The sequence below is a fragment of the Vollenhovia emeryi genome, unplaced genomic scaffold, assembly GCF_000949405.1.
Source record: "Vollenhovia emeryi isolate VEMERY1.0 unplaced genomic scaffold, V.emery_V1.0 DF939231.1, whole genome shotgun sequence".
In the NCBI taxonomy this organism is placed as follows: Eukaryota; Metazoa; Arthropoda; class Insecta; order Hymenoptera; family Formicidae; genus Vollenhovia; species Vollenhovia emeryi.
In genome coordinates this window covers 623,788-636,767 of record NW_011967135.1, presented here as the reverse complement: position 1 = coordinate 636,767, position 12,980 = coordinate 623,788, and the positions used below count along the sequence as shown (strand labels likewise).

The 12,980-nt window shown below is 34.3% G+C and overlaps 1 protein-coding gene across 4 annotated transcripts; it reads left to right on the top strand.

Moving 5' to 3' along the window:
* The first annotated feature begins 2,487 nt into the window (after window positions 1–2,487).
* LOC105560427 (ABC transporter G family member 20) lies at window positions 2,488–12,883 on the top strand. 4 transcript variants are annotated; one of them, XM_012009554.1, is made up of 14 exons: window positions 2,488–2,637; window positions 4,540–4,660; window positions 7,673–7,871; window positions 8,211–8,481; window positions 8,681–8,913; window positions 9,318–9,507; window positions 9,644–9,730; window positions 9,852–9,964; window positions 10,058–10,443; window positions 11,203–11,318; window positions 11,465–11,535; window positions 11,662–11,750; window positions 11,868–12,044; window positions 12,380–12,883. In XM_012009554.1, exons 3-14 carry the CDS (start codon window positions 7,675–7,677, stop codon window positions 12,679–12,681), a joined length of 2,232 nt encoding a protein of 743 aa, XP_011864944.1. In that variant the 5' UTR covers window positions 2,488–2,637; window positions 4,540–4,660; window positions 7,673–7,674; the 3' UTR covers window positions 12,682–12,883. The 4 variants fall into 4 exon arrangements, with proteins under 4 accessions (XP_011864944.1, XP_011864943.1, XP_011864942.1 ...); XM_012009553.1 differs by having other exon boundaries at window positions 4,345–4,660; XM_012009552.1 differs by having other exon boundaries at window positions 4,015–4,660.
* Window positions 12,884–12,980: the final 97 nt, after the last annotated feature.

The following is a 12,980-nucleotide window of genomic DNA, read 5'->3' as shown; positions in this document are numbered from 1 at the left end:
CCTTATCGGCAAAAAAACCAATTCAGGTGGTTCTTGACGGCCTCTTTGCCTGTGAAACTTCATACAGTTCTGCAACGACCGGAATAGGTGATAATCGGTAGGGGCCAGGTCTGGTAAATACGTAAGATGAGGCAAAACATCCCAGCTAAGACTAAGCAATTTGTTCCGGGTAATCAATGGCGTATGTGGTCTAGCGTTGTCGTGGTAGAAGACAACACCCTTGCTATTTGCCAATTCTGGACGCTTTGTGCGGATTGACTTGATTCAATTTCGTTAACTGCGAGCAATATATGGTTGAATTAATCGTTTGACAAGATGGTAATAGCTCGTAGTAAATGAATCCGTAAAATTCCACCATACGTGCTTCTATGATCTCTTACGCACTACATTATTGTAAACGATCCATTTTTCATCGCCTGTTACCATCCGCTTAAAGAAACGGGTCGGTTTCTTGACGCTTCCGCAGCAAATCGCAAATGGATATACGAGTAGCCAAATTAGCCTCGGTTAAGTCATGAGACACTCAAACATTACGCCTAGAAATGTATCCCAACTGACGCAAATTTTCATCGACGATGGCCTTGACATTACTTGAATCAATTTCGATCGAACGACCAGAGCGGGGTGTATCATTGTCGAATAATGTCGATATCTCCAGAACGGCAAACCGCTTTTCGCACACGCGTTCTGTTAAGGTATCATCTCCATATACGCGGCATATCTTTTAATGAGCCACCGCAGCTCGTTTACCTTGTTTGAAATAAAACAGCAAAATATAACAATAATGCATCCCACACAGCACGCATGTCTAAAAGACATCTTAAAGACTTTTAGATATGTATGTCTAAAAGACGACTCAAAGAATTTCCTTCCATTTTCACGCAGTATACAATATTGAAGTTTTACTAAACAAAAATTCACAGAAAATTTGCAAAAAGATTACGTAAAATAAATGCGCATTCGAGTTGTGCGCAGTGAACTCTATACATATGTATAGAAGAGTTCACCGGTTGTGGAATAGCCCTGAGACAGACAAGAGTGAATCAGAATGAAGTTGCACTGCATCGAAAACCGAACGAACTTATATGTCAACCTAATAATTTAAATTGTAATTATTATCTATTCTTTATCTTTGTTATCTATTATCTGTCATTTTTACGGTTTAACATTTATCCCTTTTTATTTGCTACTTGTGTGAACAATTATTTTATTATTCTGTCTTCTTTACTTCCATACTTTTTCTCTTTAGAGATTTTTATTATAAATGTTATACTCTTTTCGCGCGTACTGAAAATACACACTATTTTCTAAGTACGTACAGCTAGTTTACCGTCGTCATATATGTGTAGTATATCGTACTAACATCGCAATAAAGATTGCCAGAGCACCGTTCCGGTTTCTACTTAAATTTCACTCGCATAATAATAATTGCGAAAAGAGCATGAAGCGTTACATTTTTGTTCCGCTAACAATTAACTAATTAAATATTTGTATTGTAAATTTTTTTCCATCGAATATAAATTCTAATCTAAGTAAAATCTAGCTTTCTTTAACAATCAAAATGGGATTAGAAAATTGCTAAAATAAGATTAATTTTGAATAAAATTTTCTGTTATTAAAATGAAGAAATAAAATACACTGAATAAACTTGTTATTACATGTTGTTTTTTTGGGACACTTAAGAGATTACTGTGAGGTAATGACTAATAATTTGTAATAATTTGTAATAAAGAATTATTATAAATCATTTCTCTCCTATCTTTTGTATCTTTGGGTACACATACTCGTAAATAAGATAAAGGGAAATTTATTTATACATACTATATGTTATATCGACTTTTAATAAAACAATTGAAATCGAAGAATTACACACACACACACACACACACACACACACACACACACACACACACACAACATTATAATATCATGATAGAGTATTTTTTATTGCAAGTAACTAGTTTAATGGCATTTATTTTATTTATAATATTATGTTATTCACTATTTTCTTTATACATTACAACAAAAAAAAGATCTTTGATACAAGCAAAAACGTTCTTTCTGAGGATCACTTCCGTCGAGATAGACCGGTTCCGGACCGGTTCCGCTTACCTTGAACTAAATATAGGACGATATTCGCTGTACAAAAGGAATCAGGAAAATAAATTGCAATCGCGATTCTGCATTCCAGTCAACATTTTCTGCAGCTAAACACTGCTATTAAACGTCTCGACAGAGACAATGTTTCTGAGGAAATATTATCTGAAGAAATATCTCCTTAAGTACAGAAATATTACTTATCTTTCTTATTAGCCAAGAGTTTTGAAAAGTTATGTAGGTGTCAGACACGTAATACATCTGGATGTCACTTCGGGTATTTCCACAATCTTGGGACTTGTTTAAACGTCATTGGAGAAGCGCAAAGTTTGTCCCCTCTACCACGAGACTGTTTTGCTCAAAACGGATGATTGCACAAGCAGGTGTTTGATTGTCCGCGGGGTCTCGCTGGCCCAACCGCAGAGCCAGTTCTCGCTGAGCCTCGTCGCGGTCAGGCGGCCACTCTTACTCTCGAACGGCCTCTCGGTTTCCTGGTTGCACTCTCGGTTTCAATCTTCTGTTGGTTTCTGCGCGAGATAAGTACGCAAAACGCGGTCTTGCAATCGTGATTGGTACATAGTGTCTTCACCGCAGTTCTAGCGTGTCTTAAGATTACTTCAAATTAGTAGTCCTTTACAAGTCAAGGATTAAAATTCTTAACTTTGAGAAATTCTCTAATGCACTCACAATATCGTGTCTTTGCTGAAAGTAATATTCCAATGGAAAATCTAACACAATTTATATATAAAATTTTACAGTTTCTAAATTATAAATCGATAAAATTTCTAGTTGTTTTAAGCAATGCAGTGTGTGAAAAATTCAACCTCAATGTAATTTTGTATAAAAGCTTTCTTAAATGTGATTAAATAAAAGTTTCGAAATCTTACATTGATACGTTTGTTTGATATTTTGTCTATTTAATATTAGTTCAAAATTGAATTTATAATATTGCTTAAAAATGTTATAAATGGATATTAAAATAAAGTAAAATTTTGTGTAAGGCTGTTCTTAGGTTTTCGTTGCGGTATTATTTTAGTTTTGATATTGTGAGAATCTTTTAAAGGTAAAAGTTTCAAAGTTTGAGTTTTGACGTCCGTGAACTCTTGAAATATTATTTAAATCAGTAAATTAAAAGATTATAAATACTGTACAATTTCTTTAAATGGCAATCTTTACTCTATCTCTTAGCACTGTTATTTTGTAATGTAATTTCCTCGAAATAGTAGATCTTGATATTTATTATTGAGCATTTCCATTAATTCTGCATTATAAAATCTTTTAGCGGCTAAGAAATCAAGAAACCTCATTCAACTAAAGAACTTGGATTTTGACCTTTGAATAGTAACGTCCGGGACTCCGTTTTTATTAAAAATTTATTTAAAAACAGAAATAAGTTATATTTAAAACATTTTTTTTATTCAAATTTTGCTAAAGTGAAGAATCTTATGTTCAGTCTTTAATATTTTGTATAAAAAGTAAACTTTTTCTAAAAGGTAAATTTATTAAACCGATTTGTGTTTATTTTATGCCTTGATGAATTTTTTGCATATATTTATCTAATTTAATATGCAGAGAGAAAGAGGTGAGAAAAGTTGTTTCTTCTTTTTCACGGTTATTTTTAAACTAAATTATTTGCTTGCAATACTAAATTTGTAGATATGTTAATGCGGAATTGATATAAACTCTAAATTAAAATCTCAAAGGATTTTACTACCTCGCAATTGTACGAGATAAAAAATTTATTTTCTAAATTTAAAACTTTTGTCCTTAGATCTTCTAAAGTTAAAACTTTATTTTTATTCTTTTTCTGTAGCTATTCAAAAATTTTGCTACACTTTATCTACGATTTGAAGTAATACTTGTGGTCAGACGTGTGCATCAGGGATAAATTGTATAAATTGTGTATCTTCTAAGAAGAAGCGAGAACTCTTGAAGACATTACCATGATATTATATTGCGAACAACTAGTATTACAAATGAAGTTCTATCAATAATCACTTTGCACAATTATGTGATCAAGAGCTCTTAAAGTGCACTGGTTAATTTGAAGATAATTGCTGCTGGTTATGTAATAGTTCTGTGATAATTGAACAAGTAAAAAAATTGTTAAAACAGACTATAAACGAGATAGAAAAAGGACTTAAAATAATAAATGTTAAATAACATATATCCTTAAATTCAACAAAAAAATTAAAGTATTGCAAAAATATACATTCTAAAAGAATACGTTTATAATAACTTCTATAGATGATGTATAAAGAAAATTAATTCTAAAGAACTGTTAAGAACAGAAAGCATAAAAATACGTTTCTAAAAAATTCTCTTTAAAACTTGTTGAGAGAACATTGTAGAAGGACAGTATCTTGTAGAAGGACATGCTCGAATACAGTCGAACAAGTGCGAAGATATGAATAATATAAACAAGGAAATGACTTATTTAAGGAAGAATCACGCAGAAGTGCTCGCCAGTTAATCACGTCGATCGATCTCGGTCTCCAGGAAGATTTTGGAAAACGTAATAAGCGGCATCGTAATCAACATTTTCGTTATTAAAATTGTTCAGGTAATTAAATTTACCATTAAGTATTAATCTTAAGTATTAAACCATATTGAATTAGTAATATATCAACGTAACATAATGTATAGAGTAATATGAGTTGTAACAAATGTTATATAAAAGTATTAATGTTATTCAGAAGTAAGGTACTCCCATTGTAACTTCTTAATTATAAATTAACGTAAACTCATATTACATTTTTAGCGATTAAACGGTGTGGTACACACACAATATCTAAAAACCTTATTACACTTAAGTTAAAATAACTGGAGCCACTGCAAATAAGACGGCATTATTGAGATCTCTTTGATCTCCACGTAGTATAATTTTGATCTGCAAGTATAATGTTGTAGTGATGTAGCGTTTGCAGTTGATGATTGTGCTAGCGTTATTGGCTGGCGTTTTTTTCTTCCTGTAATGATATAAAGTCGACCGAATGGAAATTACCGACGTAACAAAAAGATTCTATAACGTCATTCCGCTCGCTGCGTCAAGTTCAGAGCAGAATATTATTTGTATTCTGCGTATGACAAAGAGTGGAATATTTGATTTATCTAAGGTATAACAGAATGAAAAATCTTATCAATTCTACACAAAATCATTAATAAAATTAAGTTAATTGTTAATTTAAATTGTTCAAAGTTTCTAATTTTCACATGAATAAATTTACATACACACGCTTGCATATAAAACGCAACTACGTTATGATTAGATATTACGAGTATTTAATTAATTATAATTTTAGTTAAGAACTTACAAGTTGAAGATTGTATTGCTAATAATATAAAATAAGAAGACTAGTTTAGAGAAAATTCCACATTTTGCAACAAGAGTACTGAATCCAAATTGATTCGGGCAAGGATGCCTTTGCGGCAATACTGACGAACTTGCTCGACAAATGTGGATTGCGTCCGACAACGACGTAAGCAAGTTCATCAGGAAGAAACCACGACGGGGAGAGTCGAAAGAAAGGAAAGCGATCGGACGTAACCTTAGGCAGTCTTTCTTCGCTGGTCTCCTCTTTCGTAATATACGTCTCTCTTTCTCGCGTAAAGAAATGTACAAATTACGTGAAAGCAGCGGCGTTGCGTAGCACGTAGCTTACTCATCGCTCACATTTTTCGGTTACATGTTTGATGTAATAACACGTCAACGCAAATTTTGTAACGGAGGTCACTTTCTTTTCAATTATGCATCGATGTAATATGACAACGCATATTTTATCACGCATCTTCAAATTAATCCTGAGCTAGTATTATAAGATCTCTTTGATCTTGTTAGATTTCCCATGTCTCGGTCGTTTGCAGTGGCTCCAATTATTTTCATTTCCGCGTAATAAGGTTCTTAGATATTGTACCATGCCGTTTAATCGCTAAAACTGTAATATGAGTTTACATTAATTTATAATTAAGAGGTCACAATAGAGTGCTTTTGACTCTATAATATGAAAAGTGTTGTTTGATCAAATGTGCAATTACTAGCAAAATAGATGAATATAATCTTAAAACAATTAAATTAAGATAGTGCCTTTGTAAGATCTTCATTATCGCACACAGTGCAAGAAATAAGAAAAATAACGACTGGACGAAGAAGCCGATTAAACAATCGATAACATGACCTAATTAATTAATGATATGAGGCAACAATTTCTCAATAAGTTGAGAGGTGCAACCTTGTGACTTACAAATATGAATAAGTCATCAAATTTGTAATTTCTTCCAAAATGCATAAGCAAACGCAAAAAATAGAATATTGTGGGTCTCCTTGAGAATCTTATGAAACAGAAAGAGGTGACCAGCGAACTTTTTAATTATTCCGACTTTCGAATTGTATTACGTTCTCGGTAGCGTTTAAAATTGCTGAGTTAGTTTGAACCATCAAATATTAAATATATACCAAATACGTTTATATTGATTTCAACAAAAATATTTGATGGTTTTTTAAATCAATATCTTGAGTAATTTTTTAGTTAAATAGCTCGAACAATAAATTCGTAAAAAAACTATGACGAATAATTTATCACATTGTTAAACTACATACAGTTAAATTGTTTATCATTCGATCGTGTACGGCATACGATCAGCGTATATCGGTGTCTCGTAAATTGTCAGTGTGATGTAACGTCGTAACAGACACTCTCACTTATCTGACCGGTCCTGCTGGAGCAAGAGACTCTGAACTCGCATGGACGGGCTTGCAGTCGATCGCATAGCGCCATTATAGTTATATATGTATAAGACAATTTTAAAGATGCAAATTTATATAGTTACTGCGCCGTGCCGAAGAAGAAAAGTCAGTTCTATTTTAATTTCGTGTTGATTACTAAAACTGCAAAAAAGAAGAAAACGAATGGATAAAGGACTCACCTGGAAACATACAGGGTGGTCCTGAAATAGTTGATCAACCTCAGGGATTGGATTGGGTTCGTCATAAGGTTGAAAAAAGTTCCCATAAACGTTATTCCTGCAAGCACGCATCCCGCAGGAGTTACGACTCATTTAATTATTAATACCTGATTCAAAAACATGGAAGGCTGTGAAAGGAAAAAAACTTCACTTTTAATTACAGAAGTTGTTAAAAATATCCACTGTTAACGAAAAACACGTGCGTTCATCTAACCATTGACTGCCTAACACGCTCAAAGATTCCTAGCGTATTTCGAGATTGCTGCGTTTTGAATTTTAAAGTATTGTTCCCGTGTCCGAACACAATAATATTGGATTTCAATTGTGACAACAGATCACTCGATTAAGCTACTTATTTTTGTTTTTATATTGATGATAATAATATTGAGAGCATTAATTAAAAGAGCACAAATCATAGTAAGTACGATCGAAACTTTAAATGTATTCATTCTTCGAGATTGATAATTAAATGAGTCGTAACTCCTAAAGGATACGATCTTTGGCGTTTATGGCAAGTTTTTTCATCCTTATGACGAGCCAAATCCAATCCCTCATTTTGACCAACTATTTCAGGACCACCCTGTATATGATCGTACCTCTCTTTCAAATATAGAGATGGAGAGTGCAAGCCCGCCGAATACGCTAATGGAGATGAAAACACGAAAACGGCCATTCCGTACGCAAGTATCAACCTTGGACACGAGAAGGAGACAAGCTGTTTGTGTAAGAAGGGCCTTCAAGAAATACGGATCCAAAAATAATCCTCAGGTCGTTTTGGATGGTCTCAACATGACTGTGCCGAAGGGTGCAATGTACGTATCTTCTGTCAATATTTTAATAATCAATCAATGGGGATAAGTAATTTATTATTAATAAATATTTCTTGCCTATATACTTTCTGTGCAATTTAAATTACATACAAAGGAAAATTCGAAATCTTTTAATAATTGGATAGTGCAAATTTAGTAACTAATACAAAAGAACAAAGAATTTAAAGATAACAAAGTTCTACACGAGAGAGAGAGAGAGAGAGAGAGAGAGAGAGAGAGAGATTTGTTAATATCATTACTAATTAAATAATTTATATCGATATAAAAACTGCTTTTTTCTTTCTAGTCTAGTGCGTTTTAATGAATGTTTTATTACGACAGTTACGGACTGCTTGGTGCGAGCGGTTGCGGAAAGACCACGCTACTGTCGTGCATCGTTGGTCGGAGACGCTTGAATTCCGGCGAAATATGGGTGTTGGGGGGCCGACCGGGTTCCAAGGGGTCCGGTGTGCCCGGTCCTCGGCTGGGCTACATGCCACAGGAGCTCTCGCTCTACGGCGAGTTTTCCATTCGGGAAACGTTTATCTTCTTCGGCTGGTGCGCCGGTATGACGACAGAACAAGTGGATGAGAAGCTAAATTTTCTGCTTAAGGTGAGAAATTTCGCGGAAAACTGAAAGTTCTCCGAAGAGAACTTTCAAGCTATTTGTTGCCTACCTTTCAATTCTCTCGATAACAGAGACAGGGAAGATTTATTTGTCCACAGCATTTGCTTCCTGTCGTATTTCATCGTAAATATCTTTGTTGCAGATCATACCAAGGCCTAGTAATATCTGTGTTCTCTGATTGCAGTTTTTACAACTACCGCCTGAAAATCGTTTGGTTAAGACTCTATCAGGTGGGCAGCAAAGGAGAGTATCCTTTGCGACTGCCATATTAGCTGAGCCTGAACTCTTGATTCTGGATGAGCCAACAGTTGGAGTGGACCCTGTTCTCCGTCAGAGTATCTGGGACCACATGTTGCACATCACAAAGGACGGTAACAAAACCATCATCATCACCACGCACTACATCGAGGAAACTAGGCGAGTTGCCAGCATAATTATCATATTTATTTTCGTTACATTCTAATATCATATATTTATTACATTTTATGATATTAGTACTTTATACATTCGATACTTTCACTTTAAGACTTTCACTTTACAACTAAATCTAAACCTTGTTTTATTGGTTGTACAGGAAGCGCTATGAATTGAATCAATCAATTTTACATTAATTAAAGTAAATTTCTTAAAATAAAAATTACCTTGATTCCTGCTTCGATGCAATTTAGCTGTGAAACATCTGATTATTAAAGTTACTCACTACTCGACTTTAATTGCCGTATACATATTATCACCCAAGTTATGTAATATGCAGAACGGTAACAGTCATCTTTATCAAGCAATTAGGAAAATTACTGAAAAGATGAATTGCCATTGTCCAGGCAAGCCAATATCATCGGTCTGATGAGAAACGGCAAGTTTCTGGCAGAGGAGTCGCCGTCGAGACTAATGGAGATACATCGATTGGACACTTTGGAAGAAGTCTTCTTAAAGCTGAGCAGGAAGCAGAATATGGGATTAAGAAGGAGAAGTAGCATTCTGAGCGGTATAACGGGCGTTTCGCCCGACGATGTGAGTATAGTTGCAAAAGGGTTTCGGCACGTCTTGAAAAAAAGATTATATTTTTACACGTGTGTGTACTTGATGTGTTCTTGATGTGTTCTTAATGCTTTCGCGTTATTAATATATCTTCCTCTTTATTTCGCAGGATACAGAGGAAATGAGCGGTGAATTCGGCGATAATGTGAGCATATCTAGTCGACGGAAAAGTGTAGCCATTGTGGATAATAGCAATGTAATAAATTTTTATATATGTATACACACAGCATTATTTTAATTATCTAGAATGACTTGTAAAGTGGCGCTTTAACGATCTGTTTTTTATTTTTAACCGCTTATCAACCTTTTTCTGATAGGTGCCGGAATTGCCGCCGGAAGAAGAAGGCGATTCTAAATACACTGTATGCAATCCGCTACACATGAAGGCTCTCTTGTGGAAGAACTTTTTGTGGATGTGGCGAAACGTTGGGTAATCCATTTAATCACGTTTCTGCAACAAAATTCCTTTTATCTCTTCATTTAACTTTATTTACTAACCTCAATCTTCACTTTGATTTTGTAGAATAATGCTGTTCATCATCGGTCTGCCGGTCGCCCAAATAATCCTCTTCTGTCTCTCTATTGGTAAGGATCCTGTAGGATTACGGTTAGCCATCTTCAACAACGAGCTCAACAGCAGCACGCAACCGTGTATTCCGAGAAACGGATGCGATTGGACGCTACTGAGCTGCCAATATCTTCAGCACCTGCAGAAGAAAACTATACAGTTAATACCCTACGACACTAAGGAAGAAGCCAGAAACGCTGTGACGAGGGGATGGACATGGGGCGCTATAATGTTTCCGCACAATTATTCTGAAGCTCTCACGGCGAGGATACAAGATGGCAGATATGCCACTGATTGGGACATTGCTTTCGGAGAGATGAAAGTCGTTATGGATATGTCCAGTAAGTCTTTGAACGGATTGGAACAGAGCGAAATAATTGTTAATGCTTTTACATATGAAGCGCCGCATTTTACAAGTCTTGTTGAACGCTATTGTAATAAATAAACCAGGGTATGGAAGTAACGCGTTACTTGTAACGCTGTTACCGCTACAAGATCTTTTTTTTGGTAACGGATTGGTAACGTAGCTGCTTTCTTTAGTTACTGTAACGAATTTAACTGTTAATTTTATCGTTACTTTTTATATTTCGAACCTAGTTATAAAATGTTTTCTCACATTTGATCTTCAGGCATCGATCGATATTCATAATCTATTATTATCATGTGGGTTGTTATATTTAAAATAAATTTAAAATTACTGCGTTAAAAATTTGAACGAAAAATTAAGAGTACAATAAAAAACCTTAGCTATATCTATACTTTGCATAGAAATCAAAATGTTTCATTTACATTTTGAGCGTTTAAAAATTTATTTCCTTAAATTTTTCATGGCTTTAAAACTTTAAAATAAAAATTGTTTTATTAATATCTTCGTTAGTGAAAAATTATAATATTACAGAAGTAGATGTTTTAGTTTGTCTGATGTCGTTTACAGAATTAGAAAAGTAACGAAAAAAAGTAACGGTAACTAGTTACTTTTAAAAAGTAATGTTCTATCCTTGCATCTCTTACATCCTCCAATATAATCAGGGATTACGTAATTTTTATTTGAAAATCCTAACGCAAATCCGTATTCTAAGCGTGTAAACATATGTTTGCAGATCAGCATATAGGACAGATGCTACAAAGGGACCTGATTTACTCATTTCAAGATTTTGCGAAAGAAGTCACTGTGGCTTGCAACTATAGCGCAAAGCTAACTAGCATACCCGTAAACGTAAGTAAATAGCTATGTTAATATAACAGAAATGAATTTTACCAAACTTTTGTTGCTGTGACATTCAAATACGATTGTCTGTGTTATAATGCAATCGTAAATTATTATTTACCACAATTTATTTCTATTGCTGATTGTTACGTCAGATACAAATGCCGATCTACGGACCTATGAATCCTAACTTCACGGATTTTGCAGCTCCCGGAGTAATTCTAACGTAAGTATTTTATATTTAATGATAACAATATAGTAACGTATGTGCGATAAAATTAATGGCCCTTTTCACAAAGAATTTATCAGCGATTAGAGAATCTAAACAAATTTGTGTTCTTTTTTTTTGCAGAATCATTTTCTTCCTCTCAATCGCATTGACAACGGGCTCTATGCTGCTGGAGAGAAACGAGGGTCTGCTGGAAAGAAGCCTCGTGTCAGGTCCGTATAAAAAAAAGGAACAAATATTAAGAGCTGCAACAAAATTAAAAAATTCTAATCTCGGACAAACAAATCTTGGAGTTGATAAACAATTCACTGTAATCTCTTTCTCTCCAGGTGTCACCGTCATTGAGATTCTTATCGGCCAAGTGATTACGCAATTCATGATTGTGGTCGGGCAAAGTGTGATGGTCATCATAGTCTCATTTGTGATCTTCGGGATCACCTGTGAGGGCGATATAGGTTGGATCACTTTACTGACCGTCCTCACGGGTCTCTGCGGCATGTGTTTCGGTAATGCACTCATTATCTTATTACTGAATCGTTGCACGAGGTGTTAAAAGATTCCGAGAGTTTTATAAACGTTTCTTATGTAAAGTCTTCTGATAACTGAATAACACATTTAAGCGATGATTTCTTTTGCAAAAGCACGTTTTTATTTCTATGTTCGCGATTGTTCAAATTAGAGCAATTTTGCGAAAACGTGAGAAGAAGAAACTGAAATTTCGCATAAGAAATTACGAAAATAAGTTTCTTCGTCGCGAGGAAAACTTTACATACTTTTCTTTTACGTATACATACACTTTGTTTCTGTAGGAATTGCTCAGATACACGACTTTAACTTTCAGGATTTGTAATCGCCACTATCTGTGACAATGAAAGAAGCGCCACATACGTGGCAATGGGCTCTTTTCTTCCAATTGTGATGTTGTGCGGCATTATCTGGCCCCTAGAGGGCATGTATACCGTGTTGAGGTATTTTAGTTACTTACTTCCCCTAACGAAGAGTACGGAGTCGATGAGATCAATGTTGGCCAAGGGTTGGACGATAACGGAACCAGTGGTTTATCATGGCTTTATCGCCACTTTCATCTGGATCGCCATTTTTTTGAGCCTAGCGATATTGCTAATTAAATTTAAGAAGGGTTAATTTAAAGGTAGGAAAAATATTTTTTTAATATAAAAAGGAATTCACCAAATGTCTCTATAAACTGTAAGAGAATAAAATTATATGTGTAGGTAAACAAATTCTAATTGTATTATACGTATTTATATGTATATCACGGACAATTGGATTTATAGAAACATAAACTTAGGTTTAATTTTATTTAAATAAAAATCTTTTCAATGTTTGTATTGTTGTTATAACTTAATTTTGTGTATAAGAGAATTAGAATATAAAAAGCTTTCATAATCCTGCATAACTTAAATTATTTAAATTTTGTGATT

Excerpts from the sequence above, each read along its gene's own strand:
- LOC105560427 (XM_012009554.1), top strand. The coding sequence starts at position 7,675 with ATGGAGAGTGCAAGCCCGCCGAATACGCTAATGGAGATGAAAACACGA. Across the intron at positions 7,872-8,210 it reads ACTGTGCCGAAGGGTGCAAT|TTACGGACTGCTTGGTGCGA; the intron begins GTACGTATCTTC and ends TTATTACGACAG. Across the intron at positions 10,444-11,202 it reads AGTCGTTATGGATATGTCCA|ATCAGCATATAGGACAGATG; the intron begins GTAAGTCTTTGA and ends ATATGTTTGCAG.